Source organism: Grammomys surdaster, unplaced genomic scaffold, assembly GCF_004785775.1.
Source record: "Grammomys surdaster isolate TR1022 unplaced genomic scaffold, NIH_TR_1.0 373, whole genome shotgun sequence".
NCBI lineage: Eukaryota > Metazoa > Chordata > Mammalia > Rodentia > Muridae > Grammomys > Grammomys surdaster.
This window is the reverse complement of record NW_021604792.1, coordinates 6,540,764-6,567,582: the sequence shown is the minus strand read 5'-3', so window position 1 is coordinate 6,567,582 and position 26,819 is coordinate 6,540,764. Positions and strand designations below refer to the sequence as shown.

The window sequence follows — 26,819 nt, the reverse complement described above, 5'->3', positions numbered from 1 at the left end:
TGTCATGGTGCGGGAGGAGGAGGCGGTGGCCGAGCGGGGAGGTGCCTGGGGCAGCCTCCAGGGTCCGCTCTGCCATTCCTGAACTGGTCCGGGTCCCCGTGACCGTGGCTTCAGGGAAGCGAACTGTTAGGCGAAGGAGGAGGCAGTCAGAGCCATATCCCCTTCTTCCCCGGGGCGGGGGCCGGGCCTGGCCCGCTGAGGACGGGGAGGGCCGGGAGGGCGTCGGGCCGGGCCGGCCTGTCTGCCGAGATGGATGACAGCAAGGTAAGTCCTGGGCTGGCCGCCGCAGCCGCCTGCTTGTCGCCGCACGTAGTCTCGCCGCCCAGTTCAGAAGTCCACGCGAGCACTCACGAAACACCTGCCATAGATACTAGTGTGCCTCAGGTCCCCTGGCACCCCGCCAGGACATTGGGGAAGCATCGGGCTGCAGTTTTCTAGCAAGGGCCCTCGCCCTTGCAAAATTTTCACACCCGCGTAACCGAGTTTGCTGGGGATTCCAAGGAGTGCAAGCCCTAGTATCTGATTTGCCAGTCGAAATAAGTGAAGAAACTACGCTGCTTTTTTTTCTCTCTCCTTTTTTTTTTTTTTTTTTTTGCCCTGTTTTTCCCCCTCCCAGCGTTTTCCATTTAAGAGAAATTAATTCATGCGTCCTGAACTAGGCATAATCACCCTTGATGGTTTTCCCTTCCTCCCTCAGCCTCACTCAATGCCCCATTCATCTCATCAGTTCACTCCCCCAACCCTGAGCTATTTTCCTGGGGTTGGTTGAAATAGTGCTTAGCTCCTGTTGCTATCAGGCCAGAGCCTGTAATCTAACCTCTAGAAACCTTTTAGAAAAACAGTAGTTTTCTCAGTTTTTAATCCAACTCTGTGTCCTATATCCAACCTTTAATCTATTCCCCCTTTAATCTCTAGCGCACTTACTTTTCGTTATTTTGTCTTTTTTCTTGTTGTTATTTTTTTTTTCATAGCTGAGGACCGAACCCAGGGCCTTAACGCTTGCTAGGCAAGCGCTCTACCACTGAGCTAAATCTCCAACCCCGCGCAATTACTTTTATGACTATAAAATAGTGCTCACTATGGGGAAGATTTGTGGTTCCATCTTCTCATGTTCCTCGTGCTTCACATTTCATGAAGATAGGAGTGGTCAGAGAGATTATTAATGTCTTATGATGAGTGGAAATTGGGCCTTTAATTTTTAAGGAATCAGACACTTAAATTTGCCTCGTTGTGGACCCAGATATTGTGTGTAGCCCAAGCTCGCCTCAAACTCTCAGTACCAGAAAATGATCTTCAACTGTTTTCCTGCCTCTTCCACCTGCCAAGGGCTAGGATGTCCAGTGGGAACCTCATGCTTACATACATTTTGCCATTATTTAAATTAAGCCATTCCTTCACTAAGCTTTTCAAAGTCTAATTTTTCATAATCTGCTATATTCCTTGGAAGAGCTTTTTCCTTTAGGTACCCTCCCCCTTTTTTCTTCTCCTAACAACATTTTGTTGCTCTTAAATTTTTTGTTTCACATATCCTCAGACAGATAGGGGGAAAATCCAGTTTATCTTCGCTGGTTGTTTTATTCTTTATTAATGCTTCTCATTTATGTGGGAGGCTCCAAGAAGTGGTAGAAAGGAGAATCCAGCATTGTAATCTGCCTCCTGGACACACCTAGGAGAACCAACTGCTTATGAAATAACAAACTCCTCCTGACAGGAAGTGGTATTTTCAAAATAGAAAGGGAGAGTTCTGAAAGTTTTCCAGGAAATATTTTTCCAGTCTTTACTACCTTGATCTTTCAGTGTTGATTCTGAAATGAAGTCTGCAAACTATATCCATTATCTCCCCAGCATCTCAAGGATGCTGAAAGAATGTAGCAGTCTTCTTTCTTACCTGGAGACTTTCACATACTTTTTCAGTTGTATAATGTATAATTTTCAGTCATATTCTTTTTCAGACCTTTGGTGTATTTAACAGCTTTCTTAAGGTCTCTAGTAGTGCCAAACAAAAGAGCATAGGATTTTGAAATACTTTACTTACCAAAAGATCACATGCAGTCTTTTGGTTTGTTTGTTTTTGAGGGGTGTTTGTCTTCAGAAAGTCTCTTGTAGCTTAGGTAGACTTCCAAATTTTCAGTGAAGCCAAGAATGACCTTAAATTTCTGATCCTCTTCCCTCCACCTCTCCAGCGCTGGGATTGCAGGCTTGTGCTACCATACTTGGTTATATGTGGTCATAGGGATTGAACCTAGATAGGACTTTGTGAATGCCAGACAAGCACTCTACCAACAGTTATATGCCCATAGAGGTTATTTCTGAAACTAGCATGTGATAGTTAGGTTAGGGGTATTATAGAATTTTATTTAGTAGTTGTCTTAGTTAGAGTTTTACTGCTGTGAACAGACACTATGACCAAGGCAAGTCTTATAAAGGATAATATTTGATTGGGGCTGGCTTACAGGTTCAGAGGTTCAGTCCATTATCATCAAGGCAGGAACATGGCAGCATCCAGGTAGGCATGCATGGTACAGGAGGAGCTGAGAGCTCTACATCTTCATCTGAAGGCTGCTAGTCAAATGCTGTCTCCCAGGCAGCTAGGACAAGGCTACTGAAGGCCAAATCCACAAGGCCACACCTATTCTGACAAGGCCACACATCCCAATGGTGCCACTCCCTGGGCCAAGCATATACAAACTATCACAGTAGTGTACCTTAAGATGCTAGCTAGTAGTGATTGTTTGAAACAATGACATTGAGATTGCCTAGAGGTACTGAGGCTAAGTTAAGTCATACGCTCCAGGTGTGCGCACCAGCCAGCCCAGACAGACTGTCACAGCTGGGAAACAATAGAGCATATGGTAGAATTTGGGTGCTAGATTGAACACCTAGAAAGGAGGGCTTTGGAAAGTGCCTAAGCAGTGAAATTTCCTAGATTTTTCCTAGATCTTGAGATTAGTAAAGAAGGAAAAACTCCCACGTTGCCTAAGCTCTCTGAACTTCTGCCTGGTCTTTTAAGTGAGGTCAGCCCCGTCCCTGGAGGCTTGCTTAGGCAGACTTGGATATGACACACCTAAGAGTGTTTAGTACTTCGTCTCACACACAGTCATTACTCAGCAAACATGACCTTATTGCCTTACCAAAGAAAGACGTCTGTGGGTTCTGATATCCTTGTTTTAGTCATTGCTAAGTGACATTTGTAGCCATGGTTATACTTACACTAGATAGTGCCCCAGCTATACACCAGATGGGACAAGAGGGGCATAATTGGATATAAAATGAACTTCAGCTTGTCCTTACCTGTCGCGTTAACAAAGGTCACTTTCCAAGGCCTCCAAATCTTCCATCAGGAAGAAGTGGTATTTTGAAAGCCTTTCTTTTGACCTGCAGTCTTGAAAAGAAATAGAGATATATTATTTTCAATCACAGAAGGCTATTGTTTTCATTTTTGACTTTTGTGTTTTTTGAACAAATAAATTGAAATGTTCTAATCAGATGTGTTCTTGCCAGTCTGAAAGCTGGCTAAAGACCTCTACAGAGTATTACCCAGCCTGTCAGTATAGGACACCCTGAAGGAGTTGGTCAGCTACTGGCCACAATGCTAATATGGGTCTGTTTCCTTCTTCCTGTCCACTCTGTGGTGCACACTATCCTGTAGACGTGAGGTTTCTCACTCTCTGCTCACCTCTTTTGTACCCACCAAGGATCTCCATCCTTATAGTAGTTCAGAACAGGTGCTGGTAAAAAGATTTAATTTGAAAACAAAACCCTAACGTTCAGACCCTGAAATTCTCTCCACTGCCCCTTAGCCACCTTCTGCCACATTGGACCCCCCCACACACAGGAGTCTCACAGACGCCAGCAATCTGCTCCTGTTCCTAGCCGCCTCCTCCTCCATCACTTTCACCAACACCAAGATGGAAGAGCTAGCGCATCTGCACAAGTGTCTGACAGTACATGTTAATGTGCCTACTTTCTTGTCCACAAACTTGTACAGAAAATTTGTCCATGAACTTGGGTACTTCACAGTTGATTTGGAAACCAGAGTCGGGCATGGTGGCACATGCCTGAAACCCCAGCACTTGGGGTATAGGCAAGAATACCAGGAGATCAGGGACACCCTCAGCTATAGCTGGAAGTCAAGGCTAGCCATATAAGTAAGATCCTGTTTCACTCTTCCTTTCCCCCTCCTCCCCCTAGCCCCACTACCCCGCAAAAGAAACCTAGGTGAAATCTTATTTAAGATGTCTTGCTTTATAAGGGCTTTGGAAACACTTCCTTGTTTGTTCATTAATTTATCAAGTGCTTGTTACCTAATATGTGCCTGTGGTAAGCGGCAGAGATGGACATGAGTGCGAACTTGTAGCTTTTTTAAAGGAACTTTGATTGCTGTGGGTGAGGCAGACAACTAGAAAAGTAACTAGAGCAGAGATGAGGAATGAGGGTGTGGTCAGGCATGATGGCGCACACCTGTGAGCTCACGGCCAGGCAGTCCATGCATGGTGACACAAGCCTTCAGTCCCAGGCAGAAGCACGTGGATCTAGGTAGCAAGTTCCAGGCCAGTCATGGCTATATCCTGAGACCCTCTGTCAAATCAAATAAAGAAATTCAAGGCTACTGCCGCTTTGAGGCTAGCCTGGGAACATGTGAAACCCTCCTCAAATAGAAAACAAAAACAAAACAAAAAGCCCACGCCTACCAAGCAGTTTCCCCAGAGTGATAGGGCAGAAGCCAAACCATGTCCAACCGTGGAAGAAATAGATGGCAGAGAAGCACACGCTGTCAGTATAGACTGTGGAACCGAGTTAGGCATTGCTAAGGTCCACACTGTGTTATCTGTACAGTACTACTTAGCTCCAGGGTCAAACAGAATAGCTGTATGTGGCCCCAGGGTAGACCTTGATGGAAAGGGGAATTTGGGTGTTATTGCTGGGTTTTACAGATGCCTGCCTGCATTTTTCTTCTTTATCCTGACAGGAGAGACTAGCAGAAAGGTTAGCAGCAGGAAGACGTGGTTACTCTCTCTTGCTTTCTGAAACTCTGGTTTAAAAAAAAAAAAAGTCCTGAGCCACACAGTAGGGAAGTCCCTGAGCCTCATAGAGACACTCTCCTGCCATTTCTTTTCTTTAAGGTGGGGAAGGGCAGTGGCTAGGACACAGCTGTACTATACCCAGCAGACAGTGTGCCACTTTGCTTTTTGCTTTGCTTTGCTTTGCAGCCCCACTTCATAAAAGTGGTGTACAATAACTGGATTTTTAATGAGTTGTCTTAAAAATAAGCATTATAAGGCAGAGATGTAATTCTAGCATTTGAGAAGCTGAGGCCCAGGACTGTTGTGAGGTCAAGGCTATTCTAGGATACACAGTAAATTTAGGTCAGCTTGGGCAATCTCAAACAAAAACCCCAAAACCACTAGAGCATTTAAATGTAAATAAATGTATAAAAGATGGCAAAATAATGTTTTATAGTATTTGTCCAAAGTGGATATTGAACATAGAAATATATTTCTACCTCTTCCTGCAAGCTGCCTGAGGTGACCTGTGAAAATGGTTCACTCTTCTCTTGACCCAGAAACCTTACAAAATCATGGAAACCTAGAGGCTCAAATCTGGTGACTGGAGAGATGGCTCACCTTGTTAAGAGCACATGAGTTCAATTTCCAACATCTACAGGGTGACTTATAACTATCTGTAACTCCAGTTATGGGGACTCCAGTGCCTCTTCTGGCCTCCAAGGACATCAGCCACTAGTGTGGTACACAGACATAAATGCAGGCAAAGCATCCATAAGAATAAAAAAACTAAAATAATTTTTTTTAATTGAGGAGAATTTAAATTTTTTTTAAAGTTTTAAGTCTTCATGTTCACTTTAAGATCACCTATGTAATTACCCAGGCCATCAGAGATTTGCATATCTGAAAAGCTACAAGTATCTGAAAGATGGCACTTTAAAGAAGCAATGTGTGCCATTTTGGTGTATAATATACAGTTGGTAGTTGTGCCCAGGCCTAACACTAAGACTGGACACAGGGTCAGTGGCCCAAGAAGAGTGCTGATTTTTTACTGCACATGGTTAAAACTTCAGAGAGCAATGCTGAACTTGAGGGCTCAGGCGTAGATTCCCTCAACACTGCACACTTCCAACTGAACAAAGCATCCGGGATGCATCTTGCATCTTTAAACCTGTCCTGCCACACGGGGATGATCCTCACTGAAAATGAAAAAGTTGTTCCAAAGCCAGAAGAGGAGGCTAAGCAGAAGAAAAGATATTCCAGAAGCAACCAAAGCAACAAAAACTTCCAGCATGGGAACATAGCCAACATAAAAATATGGAAATACAAGTTGTTTTTGTTTTTTTAAGGAATGGATTTCCTCTTGAAAATGATGAGGCCAGGCAGTGGTGGTGCACAACTTTAATCCCAGCACTTGGGAGGCAGAGGCAGGCAGATTTCTGAGTTCAAGGCCAGCCTGATCTACAGAGTGAGAGGACAGCCAGGGCTATACAGAGAAACCCTGTCTCAAAAAAAAAAAAAAGAAAGACAGAAAGAGACAGAAAGAGAGAGAGAGAGAGAGAGAGAGAGAGAGAGAGAGAGAGAGAGAGAAAGAGAGAGAGAAAATGATGAGGATAGAGGCGTTTATGTGAAGGGATGTGGCGTCATGAGATAGCACAGAGGGTTCTCACTCAAGGCTCAGTTTACAAACAGTGCTTTCTCCTGCACATCCTGCTTTAACAAAGAAAAAAAAAGTTTATTCTCGTTTCTCAAAAGACTGAAGTTAAATTCTCTAAGAGTCTTTGGAAGAGGATGAGAGTCCCTGATTTTGAGAAACTCAGTAAGTTCCTAAAGAACACACAACTATAGTCATGTGCCTGCTTGCTGCAGAAGCTATAGCTGTTCGCTGAAGCCTGTGCTATCCAAGATCTCATCATCAGTTGTTGCTTGCAGATTGGTTTCTTTCTGTCTCCCTTGGATGAATCTTAATCCTGGGCTTTTAAATCTCCTAATTAGAACACTTAGGATTCTACTGGCCATAATACCCTTTCTCATGTTTGTGGTTCTCTGTGGCACATCCTGTATTAGGGATGAGGGCTTTGTGAATGCTAACCAGATGCTCTGCCTAGTGGTGTCCTCAGCCTATGTGGTTTTTCTCCCTGCTGTATAGCTAAGGATGGCCTTGAACTCCTGAAGCCTGTCTACTATATAAGCTTTCCTATACCATATTGATTCTTCCCTTTCTACTGCTCCTCTTACTTTCAAAAGGCATTACACTTGAGAAGAAGGAGGTGCACACATACCACTTCACACAGGTAGAGGAAAGGTCAAACAACAAATTGTGGGAAGTTCTTGCCTTCCTCCACATGAGTTCCAAGGATTGAACCCAGGCCCCCTGACTGGTGAGCCCTGTAGTCTGCCCCCATGTTGTTGTTTTTAATAAAAGCTTTATTGAAAGATAATTCATGCATCATGCATTCACTTCACATATAAATTATGTGATTTGCTTTTTGGTATGTTTATAGGGTTATATGACAGTCACCACTAATTTCATTATATTTGTCTTATGAACAAGCTAAAGCATTCATACAATGCAGTGTTATTCAGTATAGAAAAAAGTATACCAAGCCACAAAAGGCTCCATGGAGTTATTTAAAGCTCCGGTAGCCTTAAATGTGAATTACCGAACAAAAGAAGTCAGTTTGAAAAGGGTGCATATGTGTACTACTAACTGTACAACAATCTGGAAAAAGAAAAAAATGGAACCAGAGAAGCCATCAGTGGTGCCAGAGCTCCAGAGGAGAAAAGAGTACGTGGAGCACAGAGGATCTTGAGGGAAGAACCTGCTCTGTGTGACACTGCATTACCAGGCAGTGGTGGTGTGCTTTTGTCAGAACAGACGTGGACACTAGTGTGAACTCAGTTCAGCACTAGCTCACCAGTGTTAACCAGTGGCCCATCCTACTGCATGATGCTGTGAATGCCTTTGCCAACCTTGTCTTTTTCATTATTGACTTTGGAGAGTTCTTCAGTTTGCTGGGTACAAGTTCTTTACCTTAAACATGACGTGAATTTTTTCAACTCTAATGTGCATTGTCTTCTTACCTTGATAATGTTTTTAAAGCACAAAGTTTTTAATGAGTAATCTTTTTGGCTGCTTGTGAGACCAGAAGAGGATATTGGGTTTCCTGGAACTAGAGTGACTCACCTGTTATGAGCCACCATGTAGGTTATAGAAATGGAACCTGGGTCCTCTGGAAGAGCCACAGTGCTCCTGGCCACTGTGCTCTATCTTCAACCCTAGAATTGCTTTCTTATTTTCACTTCTGATTTTCCTCCATAGTGAACAAAATAGAAACACAGTGGCTCTTTATATGTAGATCTTGTGTTCTACAACCTCGCTGTACTTATTCATTTGCTCTAATAGTTTTTGTGTGGATTCTTTTGGATTTTCAACATACAAGATCGTGTTATCTACAGACAGACAATTTGGTGTTTTCATTCTCTATCTGAACTGCCTTCGATTTCTTTTTCTTCCTGTTGACTAAGACTGGTAAGAGAAGACATGATCCTTGTCTTGATTCTAATCTTTGGCTGAAAGCATTCAGTCTTTCCTCACCAACTATGATGTTAGCTGTGGGTGTTTTATAGATTATCTTTATCAGATTGAGAAAGTTCCCCCTGTATTTTTTGTTGTATGGTTTTATCATGTAAAGGCCTTAGAGTTTAAAAAAAAATGTCTGAGAGGAGCATGAGGAGGTGGCAGCTGCTGGATGATGCTTCTCTGGCCTAATTGCAGCCAATTAGGGATCTTTTCTGAGACTTGAGTTAGTAGTGGGAGTTCAGAGAAGTGAGGCTGCCATGGCTGTGCTCAACACTTCAGAAGGAGAGAATGAATTTATCAAGATAAAAAAAAAAGAGCTTTTGAGGAGTCAAAGGAAATGAAAAGCCCAGCACTAGGGCTCCTACCAAACCCAAGGTCTGCTCCAGTGATGGCGCCAAAGCTGGAGGGGCATGAGGCATAGAGCAAAGAGAACTGGCAGGGATAAGACTACAGAGGTGCAACACTTCAGGTACAAGCAGCAGCACCAGTTCAGCATCAGCTGCAGCTCAAGAAACTCCAGTACACAGCTACTCTGGCTCCTTAGACCTCCTCAGTGCCTGACATGTGCAGGCTATATCCAAGCCACCTGAAAAAGGACAAGGCTAAACCCACAGAAGTGCATGCTGGGAGGCTCAACATGAATGTGACCAAGGCGCACACCAAGGAAATGTATTCTACCTCTGGGAAAATTCAAATGATTGACGTGCCTATAGAAAGGATGCATCCTCATCTGTACACATGTAGAATTTGAGAATCCAGGTGAAGCTGAGGAGATGCTGAGACACAGATGGAGGAAAGACTTATAGCCAGAGGATGAGTCTGTTTGTTTCCTTGGCCTTGGCCACTCCCTTGGCAATTGAACGCAAGAGGAGAAGGCTGTCACTGCCTCTCAAGTGGTACAGATCATCCCCATGGATGAAGAGGATGTTCTAGGCTCAGCTACCTCCTTGTGTTCCTGGCACCATCATCACAGGAGCTGGTGGTGAGCAGGGTTACTGAAGCTCCTCCTCCCGCCTGTCTATCACTTAGGTTCTGCTCAGCTTTGTTCTGTCACCTCTCTAATCGCACACTTGGTTGGGAAGGGTCTGTCCCCAGAGCAGGCTTCTAAGGCAGCAGTTGGGACATCTGTCTACAGAGATAATCTGTGTGTGTGTGTGTGTGTGTGTGTGCACGATTTTATTGTATAGTCTACACCATACAAAACAATTGTAACTTTTTAGCATTTGGATAAGGCTGTGTTTGAAGTTTATGTAAAGGAAGTAGATAAGCCTATAATTAAAATGAAAACTGAATCTTGAAAAAAACCCTTGAGTATATGGAGGTAGGATTGGGGTGGGGGGGTTGTTTATTTGACATTGTGTCTCATGTAGCCCAGGATATCCTTGAACACTCTCTCCTTCTCTCCCTTTCTCTCTCTCTCTCTTTTTCCTGTTGATACGATGTTTTATAAAAGATCTCCAGATATTAAAGTGGTCTTTATTCCGAGGATAAATCCCTGCTAGTCATGGAGTGGAGTCCTTTTTATATGTTACTGAATCTGTCTAATAGGTTTTATCCATTCATTTTGTGTTTTGTTACTGTTTGCTTTGGGGACCTGTTTGTGTGTCAGTGTACATGTATGTGTGTGCAGCTGCACACGTAATCACCCTCTCTGTCACTCTCCATTTAGTTCTGTGAGGCAGGTTCACTCTCTGACTCAGGAGATTTCTCTCTGAACCTGGAGCTCGTATTTTCTCAGTCAGGCTAAAGCCAGCAAGAACCAGTGATTTTCCTGTCAGGTGAGCCCAAGCTGACCTCATGCTCAGTATGTAGATGAGGGTGACCTTGAACTTCCAATCCTTCTGCCTATTTGTTGGCTCCTTGCCAGCAGGTCCAGGTGAGTGGGATGGTGAACAACCACACTGAGCCAGGAGTCTTGTCGAAGCAGGACCACAACTTTATTGCTTCAGCCTCTCGCTTATATGAACTCGGAGCATAGGGAGGGAGATTTTGGTGGGGTGAGATGATGTAAGAGACAGGGAAGGGTGACAGAGGGTATGGGGTGACTGACAGGGCCACTGGCAAAGCTCTACATTAGCAATGGTGGCAGGACAGAGGCAGGGCCAAACAGATCTTGCTGAATCACCCCAATCCAGAAGTGACTGAGATAGGTCTCAAGCCAAAATGGGGCCCAACACCTATACTTCCCAAATGTTGGGATTGCAGACATGTGCCAGCATGTCCAGTTATGTTATGCTGGGAGTTGAACTCACGCTTCAGCTAGGTGAGCTCTCTAGCAGCTGAGCTACATCCTCAGCCCATTTTTCTTGTTTTTGAGACAGAGTCTTACTATGTAACCCATCCTGGCCTTGAATGTGATCCTCCTGCCTCTACTTCCTGTGTTCTAGAATTACATCCCTGGCTGCTTTTAGTGTCAGCCTCATTGGAATTGAGAAATGTTCTTTCCTCTTAGGTTTCTTGAGAGAGTTTGTGAAGGGTTAGTGTTAATTATTTTGTTTTGGTTTTTGAGGCAGAGCTTATGTACAATGGACTGGTCTTAACTCTGACTTTGAATAATACCTCCTAAGTGCTTGGGTTATACTCATGGTCCACTATGCCCAGCCTAAATGTTCATTCTTTAAATGTTGGTATAATTTACTAATGAAGTTGCCTGAAGCTGGTTTTCTCTGATGATTATATATATAATATTTAGACTCCTTGTCACAGGTCTATGAGGAACATCTGTCCCTGAGCCCGCCTCGCTGCCTCGCTAAGAGCTCCCTGCTCGTGTTCATTGCAGCCTCTTTTTCGCCTTGGCTCCTTTTGTCTGCTCTCCTTCTAGCTTCTGAAAATGGAAAGTTGGGTTATTGATTTTAAAGCCTTCTTTTTAATGTTTATGTGTGGAAAGTCCTCTGAGCAGCAGTCAATTACATCACATAAGATTTGGTATTCTGTTTATCTTAAAGTTTTTTTTTTAATTTTTATAATCACAGTATAATTTGTTTCTCAAAGTAGTTTTTTAATTTCCTAGTCTCCTCTGGTTGTTAAGAAATACTTTTCCAGGTGCTGGTGGCACACTCCTTTAATCTCAGCACTTAGGAGGCAGTGCCAGGTGGATCTCTGTGAGTTAAAGGTTTAACTCAGCCTGGTTTATAAAGCAGGTTCCCAGACAGGGTTACACATAGAAACCCTCTCTCAAAAAACAAAAAAAGAAACAAAAACAAAAAAAAACAACAAAAACAATGTTTTCTCTTTAAGTCAAGCTTAAATGTCATGACTTTTAGAAAGTAAATACCTAGGATAATATCATAATTCTGAGTATACAGTAATAAATATTTAGCATGATTTTGGCGGGGGTGGACTTTTAGTTTTGGTTTTTCAAGACAGAGTTTCTCTGTGTAGTCCTGTCTTGGAACTTATTCCATAGACCAGGTTGACCTTGAACTCAGAGATCTACCTGCCTCTGCCTCCCTAGTACTGGGGTAAAGGGCATATGCCACTATGCCACGACCACCCAGCTACAGGAAAAGATGATATAACCTTAGTTAACAGACATGGATCTGTAAATCCCAGCAGGACTGTCCTGACTAGCCAGAAAGAGAAAGAAACTTAGTCAATGTTAATACTTTTTTTAAAGATTATTTTTAAAATTTTGTATGGGGGGGTGTACATATATGGGAGGGTGTATGTGTTGGGGTGGATGTAGGGTGTGGGTGCACGTGTGTGTACACATTCCCACAGAAGCTGTAACTCCCTAGAGCTAGAGTTACAGGTGATTGTGAGCTGCCTGAAGTGGGTGCTGGAAACCAAACTTGTCCTGTGCAAGACCAGTACATGCTATTAACATCTCCTGCCCAAATGCAGGAATGGCCATTGAAATGCACGGAGGTCAGGTGTTAAAGCGACTATATACTAACCTATATTTGTATAATACTTTGATATACTAACCTATATTTGTATAATACTTTGGTTTTCCAAACTTCTGTAATGAGTTATAAAGCTTCAGGTCATGTACAACAATCCTCTGATACTAACAACTCCCTACAACACTGATGTACTTAGTTGCACACCTGAGGCTGTTATGAAAAGCAGACACTTCAGCCTTTGCAGAAGCAATTAAACTGGAGAAGTAGTGGCCATATGGTATTAACCTGATTGTATTGGTAACATAAAGTGCAGAACCTCCTGATTAATTTTCTATATCCTTCAACTTTAAGAAAGGAATCCCTGGAGTTGAAAAGGCAACTCAGCAAGTAACAGCACTGGCTGCTCTTCCAGAGGGCTCAGGTTTGATTCTCAGCACTCACAACTACCTTTAACCCCAGTTCCAAAGGGACCCAACACCCTTTCCTAGTCTTCACAAGCATTGGGCACACAAGTCCTGTGCAGACATACATGCAAGCAAAATACCCATACATACAAAAAGCAAAATAAATGAAATCCAGTAATTACATATTTTGCTATGAAATCTAAATAGATACTTATGATTTTTGTAATGGTTGTGCTGGATTTAATTCAGAATTCAGAGACTGCTGTACACTCTGTGGTCTTGCTGGCTTCTCAAAGGCAGCTATCCCTGAATTAACTAGAGCAACAGTATGTAAGGCAATGGATGTAGCACTGTGGGATTGCTGCCAACCCCATGCCCTGTCACATGGATTGCCTTTTCTTTCTTTTTAAGAATTGTTATTGTGGTGTGTGTAAGAAAAGAGAAATGAAGAGGGCACATGTGTGTGACAGGACCTGCATAGGGAGGTCAGAGGTCAGCTTTTCAGGAGTTGATTGTCTTCTTCCATCCCACCATAGGATCCAGGAATTAAATTCAGGTCATCAAGTTTATACAACAAGCACTGTTACTCTGTGTCATCTCTCCAGGCTCCTTCCTTCCTTCCTTCCTTCCTTCCCTCCTTCCCTCCCTCCCTCCCTCTCTCCCTCCCTCCCTCCGTCCTCCTTTCCCTCCCTCCTTCCTTCCTTCCTTCCTTCCTTCCTTTCCTTCCTTTCCTTCCTTCCTAACTTTAGTGATAAGGTCTCACTATGAAGAAAGCCCAGGCTGCCTTCAAATTCCTGAGCTTACTTAGTTACCTGAGTGCTGAGATTAACAGACACAAGCTATATACCTCTTTACTCTCTCTTCTACTCCCTCCCTCCCTCTGTCTTTCCGTGTGTGTGTGTGTGTGTGTGTGTGTGTGTGTGTGTGTGTGTGTGTGTCTTTGGAGACAGGGTGACAGTCTGTGTAGCTGTAGTTGATCTTGAACTCAAAGCAGTCCTCTTGCCTCAGCCTCCTGAATTGAATACAGCATGTTCCACCATTCCTGGCACTATATAGTGCATGTGTATGCGAGGCAAGTGCTCTACCTCTGTGCTTTGTCCCTGACCTATAAATTGCTTTCTAAAAACTGTAGCAATTGCAAATTTAAAGCAGGATGATTTCAAACTATTGTTTTAAACTTGGATAGTTTATTAAATATAAACATCATCTAAAATTCCATAATGCTGAGGTCACTGAAACCATTCTTCAATGTCTAACAAATGTTTGGCCCTGGAAAGCGTTCTGAGGAATGTATGCTTATACTGGAATATAAACACATGGTACAGATCTAAAAGCTTTCACAGACCAGCTTCTGAAAAGTTGAAACTTACCAGGGAAAGGTATTAAAGTAGCTGGGTTTTTAAATATTTATGTTTTATATACATGTATGTGCATGAAGTGCATGCATTGCCTACAAGTACAGCCAGAAGAGGGCATTGGATTCCGAGGGCGGTTTTCAGAGAAAATGAAGAATCATTCAGTTTTGTCAAATAAAGAGATGGAGAGTCTAATTGTGGAAACATTTAAGGAGCTGTGACATAGTAGGGCAATGTTAGGGTTTTGTAAAAACTGGATCCAACAGGCCTTCCCCAAGGAAGGTATGAAGGCATTGCTGGAGTAAGTGTGCCCTCCAAGGCGACTTGGTTTCAGAACTAACCCGTGAGGAAGTTTACATTCCTTTGCCAGTCTCCTAATACTTGTGCCTAGGCAGTAAGCGAATGGCAGATCTGAAGAGCCTGTCTGTGACACCAGTGGGAGCAGGTGGGAACCTGAGCTAGTGGGCCGGTAATTACCTGTCTCTAGAGGCTGGACAGAATGGCTGAAAACTTCAGGGACATCTTCTGTCTTCCTATGGGCTCAGTACATTTGTAGAGGGAGCTTATAGCTAAGTTGCTTAGAAACATAATAATATATGTACATATGATTTAATGTAGGCATTATATATTTTATATAATTGTAAATTTTAAAATCTTGAAAATAAAAAGGGAGTAAGTATGCATGCACCCAGGTAGTGGCTTATCCCTGTAAATGGGCTTCACAGCCCAGGGCCCAAGGACTTGCCACCCATGACCTTGACCTTGTGCCTAAGCCAAGGGAGGAGAGGCACTGCTCAGGTGTCAACAGCACAGCAGCTTCCTAGAATCTCATGACCAGGACCTGCCACCTAGGCGCCTCATCTAGCTACAACTCCTGCGGAAGTACCCAGGGGAAACCACGCCCTTGCACTGGGGTCCCCCTCAGGCTGACCCTGGCCACAGGTGTGCCAGCTTCTTTCCATCCTCTCATCCAAGGCCACAGTGTTGGAGTTTCCTGAGGACTCAGCAGAATGCCCCCAGGCCTCCAGAAGCCTGCTCTCCCATGGCCTCACTCCTGAACTGTGAAGCAGCAGCCAGTCATCCATTCTGGCCAGGCCAACACCAGGATGCTGTCCTGAGCTGGCAGCACCACCAGCTAGCCCAAGGCTTCAGTGATGCTAGGCCAGAGCTCCACCCACCCACACTAGTAAACTACTGGAAAGCTGCTGCAAGCAACAGGCACCAGCAGGGGCTGGACTGTGCTCCCTCTTCTCTCACTCCACTGACCTTCCCTGACCCCTTGAACTTGCCTTGCACCAAGCAATGAATAAATTCCCAGTAGCATCCTTACAAAACAAAACAACCTTGAATATATACATGAGATCAAACCTGTTCATTGCCATGCCAAGCAAGGAAGTCCTCATTTGTTAACTTTCTTACGTGGAAGTCTTGATGAACTGGGGCTGGGGAAATGGCTCAGTGGTTAAGCGTACTTGTTCTTATAGATGACCCAGGTTTGATTCTAGTGCCTGCATGGCAGCTCACAACTGTCTGTAACTCCAGCCCCAAAGGATCCAATACTCTCTTCTGATCTCAGCAGACAACAGACACACACTGTCCTACACAAACTCTGTAGGCAAAACACCCATACACAGAAAATAAGATCTTTTTTAAAAATCATGATAAACTTTTACTTTTTAATTAATTAATTAATTTATTTATTTATTTGGTTTTTCGAGACAGGGTTTCTCTGTGTAGCCCTGGCTGTCCTGGAACTCACTCTGTAGACCAGGCTGGCCTCGAACTCAGAAATCAGCCTGCCTCTGCCTCCCAAGTGATGGGATTAAAGGTGTGTGCCATCACTGCCTGGCAATTAAATTTTTTGTTTTGTTATATTCTGTGTATAAGTGCATGTATGTCTGTACACCACATGCATACTTAGTGACAGAGGAGGCCAGCAGAGGGCATCAGATCCCCTGGAATTGCCATTACAGATGTTTGTAAGCAACCAGCTGGATGCTGAAGGTCAAATCTAGATCCCCACAAGAGCAACACTCTTAACCTTCGAACCATCTCTCCAGCCCAGGATTTTGAATGATTTTACTTAATTTTAATATAGTTTTTGCAAGGCGTAAACATTATTTATAGTGGCTACCAAGATGGCTCAGTGGTTAAGAGCAGGTACTGCTCTGGCACAGGAAATGAGTTCAGATGCCAGCATTTGCTTCAGAAAGTTCCTAGCAGCCCGTGACTCACCCTGTAGGGGATCCAGCACCTTCCTCTAGTCTCCATAGGTAATTGCTCTCACACCCACAAACCTATACACACACACAATTTAAGACATATTATTTTTTTAAATATCCATATTCATATGGGTTATAGAGTTTACTGTTAAACTATTTAAACTTTATTATTATTGAAGAATTTGTAAAAGCTTGTCTACCTAATCTCAAATTCATGGTATTAAAATTGTGGAAAAAATGAGGACTCAGAAGGATGATGAGACAGGATTATGCTTTCTTCCTTGTTTATAAACATCCTCTTTGCCAATAGGCAACCATAGTTGTTTTCCATAAAGAAGACTAAAAGGAAAACGTTGTTTCCTCTCTCTTGCTGAAGGTGGTTGGAGGCAAAGTGAAGAAGCCTGGAAAACGAGGACGGAAGCCAGCCAAAATTGACTTGAAAGCAAAACTCGAGCGAAGCCGGCAGAGTGCGAGAGAATGCCGGGCCAGGAAGAAGCTGAGGTACCAGTACTTGGAGGAGTTGGTATCCAGTCGGGAAAGAGCTATCTGTGCACTCCGAGAGGAACTGGAAATGGTAAAGTCTTTCAGCAACAGGGAAAACGTCCATCCTAACATGGCAGACCATGAGGGTACAGCAAAACAGGAGCTACCCCAGTCCTTAGCCACCCAATTGGCACACATTGAAAAGGATGTGAATCTTTTTTACCACATTGTAGGCTTGTTGTTTGTTTTTGTTTTTTGAGTCAGGGCTTCTCTCTATATCCTTGGCTGTCCTAGAATTCACTCTGTAGACCAGGCTGGCCTCAAACTCACAGAGGTCCTCCTGCCTCTGCCTTCTGAGTGCTGGGATTAAAGGTGTGCAACACCACCACCAGATGAGTCTAAATACACATTTTAATACAGTGCTGGTGGCAACATTACAGATTTTTATGATAGAAAAAATGGCAACTGGAGAGATGACTCAGTGGTTAAGAGCGTTGGCTGCTCTTTCAGAGGTTCTGAGTACAATTCCCAGCAACCATATGTTGTCGGCTTGTGACCATCCATGATGGGATCTCGTGCCGCCTTCTGGTGTGCAGGTATACATGTAAGCAAAGTACTCATAAACAAACCTTTAAAAAGCTGTAGTTTTCCCAAAATTGAACAAATAAACAAAAAAAAACCCAAGAATTCCATTTTTAAAAAGAAAAGGATAAAGGTGTACAGAGGGCCAACAGGATGGCCCCACAGATCAAGGTGCCTGCCAGCAGGGTTGATGACCGTCTTTCTATCCCCTAACCCACCCATGGCTGGAGAGAACCAGTGCTTGCAGGTTTTCCTCCGACCCCCACACGCATGCCCACGACACTGTAGGAAGTGTAATGAGAAATTACAGAGGATGGGGAGATAGCTTCTCTAGCGTGCACGAGGTCCCGAGTTCGATGTCAGCACTGCATGAACAGGTGATGACACATCCTGTGGCCAGCACTCAGGAGATGGAAGCAGGAAGAGGAGAAGTTGTTCAGGGTCATTTCAGCTGCACTGTAAGTTGGAGGCCAGTCTAAGATACACGAGACCCTGTCTCACCCACCCCCAAATACATGAGGAGGTGCAATAGCAGGTTTAGATCCGAGTCACGCTGTGTTCATAGGAGACTACGTGTGACACGCCAGGGGAGTCACAGTGCAGCCAAGTTTGGAGAAGCACTTAGAAGGCTGAGCAAGATCACTAGTACCTGGGTTATCTAGGGCCTGTCCCCCCAAAGTCACAGTGCACATCCCTATGTACTGATCCAGAAGGATGTATTGCTCTGTGGAGAAAGCTGCACAGCAGTCACATTCTGACTGGGAGACTGCCGTCTGCTTTTCCATGAGTTCACTCTGCATGCTTCATTCAGAGTTCACAGGGATTGTAGAAATAAGCCTTTCCACTGCACTCAGGGATGAGGGGACAGGTAGGGAAAGAGGTAGTACCATGACTGTTGCAAAACTGGTTCTTCAGAAAGTAATAACGCTGGCCATGGTGGTGCATGCCCTACTCTTGTGGGATAGAGGCAAGAGGATCAGGAGTTCAAGGCCATCCTCTGGACTCTGAGACTGTGTCTAAAAATAAAACAAAAACCCTGCAGGGCTGAGGAGATGACTCAATGAGCCAAGTACCTTGAGGTCAGTTCAGACCTCAGGACCCACATAGCTCGATGTATAGTAGTGCCATCTGTAATCCCAGTGTTCCTCGGCAAGATAGAGGGCAGTAACCGCAGTCTTCAGAAGCTCATGGGCCAGCTGGCCTGACATATGCAGCATCTAAGCAAGTGCTATAGCAGTGAGCTACAGGCAAGCCCACAGGAGAGCTCTTGTGTCTAGGATTTCCACATGTGCTGCCTGAATTCTGACTTAGCGTTTTACTTAAGTGTATTAAATATTTCAGTACAAGCAATGGTGCATGGCAATGGACCAAGGGAAAATCCCTTCTGAAATAAGGGCCCTACTCACTGGCGAGGAGCAGAACAAGTCTCAGCAGAACTCAAGCAGGCATCCCAAAGCTGGGAAGACAGACGCTAACACCACTTCGTGTGAGTACTGTCTATGGCAGCTTTCCTGCTAAGCAAGCATCCCAAGGTAGAATGTTTGTTGACCACTAAGCAGTGTGGCTTGAAATAAGTAACGTACTAATGTCATTTGTAAAATGCTAATCAGCAAATGTTTTGTCAGAGGATCCTAAATCCTGAAATGAAAGCCAGCTGATAGCTGGGTGAGGTGGCGTACACCTGCTTTGCCATCACTAGGGAAATACCAAGTTGGAGACCAGCCTGGGCTTCATAGAAAGATACCGTGTCAAAGAGAATAATCTAGGCAGCTGATGAATGCTATGGTAGTCTGTCCATTTGAAGTGATCCTCAGTGTTAAAGCTACTGTCTTTTGCTTGCTTTTACTTACAGTTTACAAGGTAATTTAACATTTAGCTTATATGTTTATTCCAGTATTAATGCTAAAGAACCATATTTTTATTGGCTATAGCTTACCAATAGGCTGTGTGTTAAAGGTTAGTATACTCTAGGTCAGTGGTTCACAAACTTCCTAATACTGTGACTCTATAATACAGTTCCTCAGGTGGTAGTGACCCCCTAGCCATAAAATTATTTCTGTTGCTACTTTATAACTGTAACTTTGCTACTGTTAGGAATCATAAACTGGGCGGTGGTGGCGCACACCTCTAATCCCAGCACTTGGGAGGCAGAGGCAGGTGGATCTCTGAGTTCGAGGCCAGCCTGGTCTACATAAGACCAGGACAGCCAGGGCTACACAGAGAAACCCTGTCAACAAAACACAAAAACAGAAACCAAACCAAACCAAAAGATCAATCATAATGTAAATATCTTTGGAGATTGATTGTCGTCAAAGGGTCGAGACCCATCTGTTGAGAACCACTGCTCTAGGCCTTGCATTCAATCCCAAGATAAAAACCAAAATAGGGAAAAGAGAGGAAAGAGAGCAGAACGGCTGGGTGAGTTCCTAGTGGCTCACAATGTAATTCCAGAGGCTAGTCTCACAAGTCTAGACTTTTACTACAGTAAGTTGTAACTGAAGATGTTTTTCTTCTTTTGCAGTGGTGGGGAATTGAACCTGTGGCTTCAGATATGATGGGTAAGTTCTCTATATCCCCAGTCCAGAGTTGTTTTTATTTTTGTTGAGGTAAAACTCATGTAACATGAAATGAAAAACTTCAAAAAAAATCAACCATTTTAAAATAACAGTGCAGAGCCATTTGGTATACTCGCAGTGTCACACAGCTGTCATCTCTAACTAGGAATATATGATCACCCTAAGAGAGACCCCTGGACCATTCGACACTCCGTCCTCTGACCTTCCCCAGCAGCCCTTTGCAACCGTTGACCTGAGACCCCAGTGAGCTGATCCATTGTAGATTTATTACCTTGTGCATCTGACTCCTTTAACCTCCTCACAGTCTACCTGTATCCCAGTGTCATTCCTTCTTATGGTCCATTATTTTATAGATGCACATACCACAGTTGTTTATCCACCGTCCACTGAGAGCCCTCTGTTTCCACCTGATGGCGTTTGGGCATTTGTCAACATTGATGCCGTGAGCGTGTGTATACACGCGTTTGTGTCTGGGCTTGACATTTTGGGGGTCGGGTGTGATTGAGTTCACTGTATAGCTGATGATAGCCTGAACCCTGATCCTCCTGCCTTCAGCTCCCAGGTGCTGGGACTGCCACTCCAGGTGCGTGCCAGCACAGTCGCTCTGCTCTGCTCTGTTGTGTCTGTACCTGGAGACAAACTGTTGGGCCATGTGGATTCTGTTTAACATTTAAAGAACTGTTAAACTGTTTCCTATGGCCGTCAAAATGTGTTACATTTTTACTAACAGTGGTTTTATTTACATCTCATCAATACTGGTTATTTACTGAATTTTATTTTGTGAGCGATGAGGTCTCACTCTGTTGTCTGGGACTGACTGAATTCCAGGGCTCAAGTGATACTTCCCTGCCTCGGCCTCTCTGGTAGCAAGGATTACAGGCATATGCCACTGTGGTAGCCCTATTTTGGGTTTTGTTTTATTTTTTAAATTTTACTTATTTATTGGTTTTTGAAACAGGGTCTCTCTATGTAGCCATGGCTGTCCTGGAACTTGCTCAGTAGACCAGGCTGGCCTTCAACTCAAATCCTTCTACCTCTGCCTCCTGAGTGCTGTAATTACTTGTTTGTTTGTTTGTTTGTTTGTTTGTTTTAAAGATAAGTCTTGCTATATGGCCCCAGTGGTCTAGAATTCAGATTTCCCATGCTGACCTTGAACTTCCTGCACTCCCTCTACCTCTGCCTCCCCTCCCAGGTAACAAAGTTATAGGTCTGCGCCACCTGCCCAGTATCCATGCCCTCCTAGTGAGCACGAAGTAATATTTCCTCATGTTTTTATTATTACTGTTTGCACATGATAGAGTGTACATGTGCACAGAGGTGTGTGGAGGTCAGAGGGCAACTTTGTGGAGTCTGTTCTCTCCTATGATCATGTCAGTTCTAGGGATGAACCTCGGGTCACCAGGACTGTATGGAAAGCACTTGAACCAAGCTATCTCACCGTCTCTGCAGTGTGCATTTCCTTAGAGCATTGGTTCTGAATCGTTTTGTTCCTTAGGCATATTGGCCATTTGTATACTTTTTTTTTCTTTTTTGAGACATGTTTGAGTTTGCCAGTGTTTCACTTAGGGTTTTATTCTGTTGCTGAGGCTTCTTTGTGTTATCTTGTGTTTTTTGTATCAGGGTCTTACTATCTAGCCCAAGCTGGAATTCAGCCATCCTTTTTCTCTGCCTCCTGTGAGCTAGGATACAGATGTCCACAGGCTGCCCTTGCTCTGGCACCAGCTGTTCCGAGCCATGCTTTGCAGGCTTCTTTCCTTCTCTAGCAGCAGTTTTGAACTTTGTTGATAGTGTCCTTGGAGATACAAAGATTTAACTTTTTTGAAATCTAGTTAGCTTCTTTTATCTTCTGTCACTCATCTTTTGGCATCATATTAAAAGATCATGTTCTCAGCTCTAGGCGTGTGAAAGTTTACCTGTTTCACTTAAGAATACTTACCGTGGAGCCTTTTGCGGGCGGGTGGCCCACAGTGAGCTCAGCTTCCTCTATGATATGATACCGAGGTTAGTGTCTTACACACATTGGCTGACTGAAGATACTGAAGAGTTTAGAATGCTCAGGGTCAAGTGTGTAATCTGTCACCCAGGAGCTTGAGGATGAAAATGTCAGGCACTTTCTTCTTTGTTCTTATCGTCTAGGAAGGCTTGCAGTAGTTGTAAGTAAAGTAAATGTGCCCACACTGGGTACCGACTGAGGTAGAGGCAAGAGGGTCAGAAGTTCAAGATCATCCTTAACTAATTACTGAGTTTGAGGCCAGCCTGGGCTACATGAGACCCTATCGCTTAAAAAAGTTATGAAATTAAGGGAACTGGGTTTTTAATAACTTAGTAGATAACATTGGACCTTAATCTAAATTAAACTTGTGAAAATTACCAAATTCACTCATTTTCTATAATTTATTGCTTTTTTGTTTATTTGTTTGTTTGTTTTTTCGAGACAGGGTTTCTCTGTGTAGCTCTGGCTGTCCTGGAACTCACTCTGTAGACTAGGCTGGCCTCGAACTCAGAAATCCACCTGCCTCTGCCTCCCAAGTGCTGGGATTAAAGGCGTGTGCCACCCAGCTATTTATCTATCGCTTTTAAAAGTCTCACTAGCTGAGAATGGTGACTCACACCTCCCCTCTGAGTACTAAGGAGGCTGGAACAAAACGTTTGCCAAGATTTCGAGGTCAGCCTGGGCTACATCTTAGTTTCTTTTCCTGTTGCTGTGATAAAATACCCTGACAGAAGCAACTGGAAAAGAGTTTATTTTAGCTTGCAGTTTGAAGAACTTATGATGAGAAAGTCACAGAGTCAGGAGCCCGAGGCAGCTGATCACGTCACATCCCCAGGAAGAAGCAAAGTGAGGACTGGACAAAATTGCTGCTCAATTCCCTTTGTCCAGTCCCTTGCCTCAGAAATGGTGCCACCCAGAGTGGATCTTCACACATCAGTTAGTGGAACAAAGTATCCCCCACAAGGCCTTCTCCTGGGTGATTTTTGATTCTGTCAGTAGAACCATCATAGCTGCCCAGTTCCAGGCCATCCTCTGACAGAGTCAGATCAAACAGTTACGACAACACACGGCCTTCCTGTGTATATTAGCCTGAAGAAAAAAGTCATGAGTTGTAGCTAGGTATGGTGGTGCACACTGTAATTGCAGTACCTCACAAGAGAGGTTCAAGGTCCTCCTCTGCTACAAGGAGTGTTTGAGAAACTGTACAGCAACCCTGTCTCAGAAAACTAGAAACCATTTACAATGGGCTAACAAGATAGTTTAGTGAGGAAAATGCTTTCTAGAAAAGCATGAGGACCAGAATCAGAAAGCCAGGCACAGGAGTATGCTCTGTGCTACCCAGCACGTCTATGGCCAGATGGGAAGCGGAGACAGGAAAATCTCTGGAAGCTCATAGGCTGGCAGCCGTGGTATACATGATCAAAAAGCAACCAAGAGACCTTATCTCAAACATGGTGGAAGGTAAACACTGGATTTAAGGTTGTCTTCTGACCTCCACATGTGTGCCACCACACACACACACAGTTGAAAGATAGATATGAATGAACAAACATACACAAATTCATGAATTTTAGAGTTGATTAAGCAAACTTCATTGACCAAAACCATTCTTATGTTGTTGCGTTTGCTTTCTGTCCAGGGTGAAGATCATATGAAATGCAGTCAGTGGTCAGAGCCAGCGGCCTAGTGTCTATGGAGGATGAATGGGCAGGACTTTGCTTCTCGGCTCCATTTTCCGCTTACTGCTCAGTAAGCATCTCTGTAAACCCAAAGTTTCTACCAAAATGTGTGATGCTGCGTCCCGAAGGTCCTTGTGCAACACTTGGGTTTCTTCAGACCTGCTCTGTTGCTCTCCACGGTGATTAACAAGTTGTGATGCCCAAGACCGTGGGAGTGGAGGAAGTGGATGGAAGCGCACGTTTGCACCTTAGCCCTATGGCTTTCATGGTTAATTTCTCTTTGTCCTATGTAATTGATGGATTTGTGTGTGTGTGTTTAGTTGTTACTTGTTTTCATGTTTTTAATCACCCTACAAAAAGACACCAAATAGGGTGTTTGTCTCCTGTGATTCTCTGCCTTTATGGACCTAATATTACTCCTTTATATTTACTTGAGTAATGTTTGATTGTCTGTGAGCCATTCCAGCATAAGCTGTGAGTATGTATTAACAGATATATACACTTCTATTTTTATAACCCATAGTGATATGCCTGTTTTAAAGAATGTACATAACAAAACCCAACACAAAGCCCCTGACAGCCTTTTTTTGCTGTTCCCTCTGACTGCATTTATGAAAGCTGGCTAGGGCCAAATCCATGCGTGGAGAATAATTAGCCACAGTTTATGTTTAAGTGAGAAGTAACCTTTTGGTGGCATCCATTACTTTAACCTGCAGTATGTGTGTGACATGGTTCTGCTGAATGTCCACATGCACACACATTTGCTTGTGCACTCAGCTGAGGCATGGCACTTTTCTGAAGAGTACAGAATGAACGTAGCTGCTGAGACTGAGTATCTGCCTTCCTGTGTAAGCACAGGCCACTCTGCTGGTGACACTATTGCTGTTGCTGTTGGCAGAATACTCAGTTCTTTCCTGACACGAGTGTCCTTATGAATGTGTTCTGAGCCAGAGAGAAGCCCACTGTGTGCTTGCACCTGCTTTAGCCTGTGCCCACTGTGGATGGCCATCCTGAGCTGCGCCCGGCACTGCAGCCTGGTCCTGGCGGGTATGTGGAAGGCATGTGGCTCTGTATGGCTCCCTTACAGCTGCGTGCACATGGCATGGAACAGTGCTTGAGGGGCAGAGCTCATAGTAGGAGCGCTTCAGAGACAAGGAATGTCTACTTCACTCGCTTCTCTCTCTAGTTCTGTCAGATGTGTTCTCTGTTGCTGCTAATTACAATTGTTCCTCTGATGAAGCAGGAATTTGACTTCCAGAAAAAGAAGTATTTGCTACAGACTGGCAGTTGAAGAGGAGGTGTCATAGTCAACAGGCATGTCCAACCTTTTGACGTTGTGACTTGAAGCCTGAGAATTGAATGTTGTAAGTGAGTTTACAGTTTTGTGCTAGGCCACATTCCTAGCTCTTCTGAGGCATGTGCAGCCTATAAGCTGTGGTTTAGACATGCCTGGAAGGTTGTCTGTGAGGTGGAACATGAGATGGACTGTGTAGCTTGTGATCTCTTGACAGGCATTTGAACAGATGCCCCTCATTAGCTGAAGATCCCTTGAGCACAGGCTTCTAACTCAGATCTCCATGGTAGGTGTGTGTGACCACCGACAGAGCCCTTGCCCAGCTTGTTAGGGCTCTCTGTGTTTTAGAAAAATGGGCATTAAGGGTATTTAATGTCTTCTTAGGACTGTAAATGGAGACAAAGGATTGTGGTATTCAGGCCCTTCAGAACTCAAGTGTTTTAAATGTAGTGTTCCGACTGTAATGGGTGTGCTTCTTTCAGCTGGTCTACTCAGTCATAAACTTTTACTCTGTAGAACATCCCATGACTTTATGTTGCTTTGTTTGTTACCTTCTGAATTCTCCAGGGGGAAAAAATTGTTTTCAAAGCAAACATTCCAGGATGAATGTGGCTCCTCGGTGGAATGTCTGCACTGTGCTTGAAGATTCTGCAGGTTGTACTTGTAGTTGCAGGGTCCTCCCCAGGTTGTAATTGTAACTGCAGGGTCCTCCCCAGGTTGTACTTGTAACTGCAGGGTCCTCCCCAGGTTGTGCTTGTAACTGCAGGGTCCTCCCCACATTGTAATTGTAACTGCAGGGTCCTCCCCAGGTTGTAATTGTAACTGCAGGGTCCTCCCCAGGTTGTAATTGTAACTGCAGGGTCCTCCCCAGGTTGTGCTTGTAACTGCAGGGTCCTCCCCAAGCAGAAGAGATGGACTTTGGAGTGAATGTTGATTATAATTTGAGTTTACTCTCAAGGTCTGTATCTCTTTAGTGTTTTGGAAGTATCAAACCAAGATAATGGCCCTCAGCATCTGATGGGGACATGCCGATTGCTCTGGGTACTATGCTGGCCCTTCTCCCTAATCTGTGATCTAATCGATGTTCTGATTCCAACCACTGCAGCGTCTCCTTCTCCACTCCCATCCACTTAGGCACTGCAGGCTAACTGCAGTTCCTTCCCAGAGGAGAGCAAGCTGAGAGGACAGAGCCCAAGGCCAGCATCTAGGGCAGGAAGAGGCCAAGTGCCTTGTCAACAGAGCCTGGCTCCTTCTTCCTTTTATTTCAGAGATTAAGGAGAAAAGATATGTGCACATTCACACCAATCCAACTCTGCCTTGAGCATCCACTGCCCACATACTGGAGCAACTGGTGCAATATGGAGTTGATCTGGTCAGGTCAGCTTTTAGTCTGTAGGTGAAGTTCTAAACTTGTTTTCTGTCCTTATCTAAACTATTCCTGTGATGGCCAAGTCAGAACGTTAGTGCAGCAGTCCCTGCCACTGCCTGCCTGTGGACAGCGCCGAGCGTCACATCTGTAACTTTGTCATCTTTGACCTGCAGTGGGTCTGCTTTGATAGAAAACAGATTTAAGCTGGGCTTCACTTTTAGTTAAAGGCAAATAAAATCAACAAAAATAAATACTATATTTCACAGAAATCAGCTACATGTTGTTACAAATATTAAAATACATATTTTGTTTTTTAAAAGACGAGAGATGATTAAACCACATGGTATTTGGGGGCAAATGAAGGACTTTTTTTCCTCAGAAGAGCATTGTACAATTATATTTTTATGAAAAATAAAGTATCTTCACCAAAA

The 26,819-nt window shown here is 43.9% G+C and overlaps 1 protein-coding gene across 2 annotated transcripts; it reads left to right on the top strand.

Moving 5' to 3' along the window:
* On the top strand, positions 1 to 26,819 carry Crebl2 (cAMP responsive element binding protein like 2). 2 transcript variants are annotated; one of them, XR_003713102.1, is made up of 6 exons: positions 1 to 264; positions 16,789 to 16,986; positions 18,819 to 18,963; positions 19,999 to 20,035; positions 23,686 to 25,859; positions 25,891 to 26,819. XR_003713102.1 is itself a non-coding variant. In XM_028781050.1 (5 exons), the coding sequence occupies exons 1-4, from the start codon at positions 250 to 252 to the stop codon at positions 20,010 to 20,012; spliced, it is 372 nt and encodes a 123-aa protein (XP_028636883.1). In that variant the 5' UTR covers positions 1 to 249; the 3' UTR covers positions 20,013 to 20,035; positions 23,686 to 26,819. The 2 variants fall into 2 exon arrangements, 1 of the variants encoding a protein (XP_028636883.1); XM_028781050.1 differs by having other exon boundaries at positions 23,686 to 26,819.

Excerpts from the sequence above, each read along its gene's own strand:
- Crebl2 (XM_028781050.1), top strand. Across the intron at positions 16,987-18,818 it reads TCCGAGAGGAACTGGAAATG|TACAAGCAATGGTGCATGGC; the intron begins GTAAAGTCTTTC and ends TAAATATTTCAG.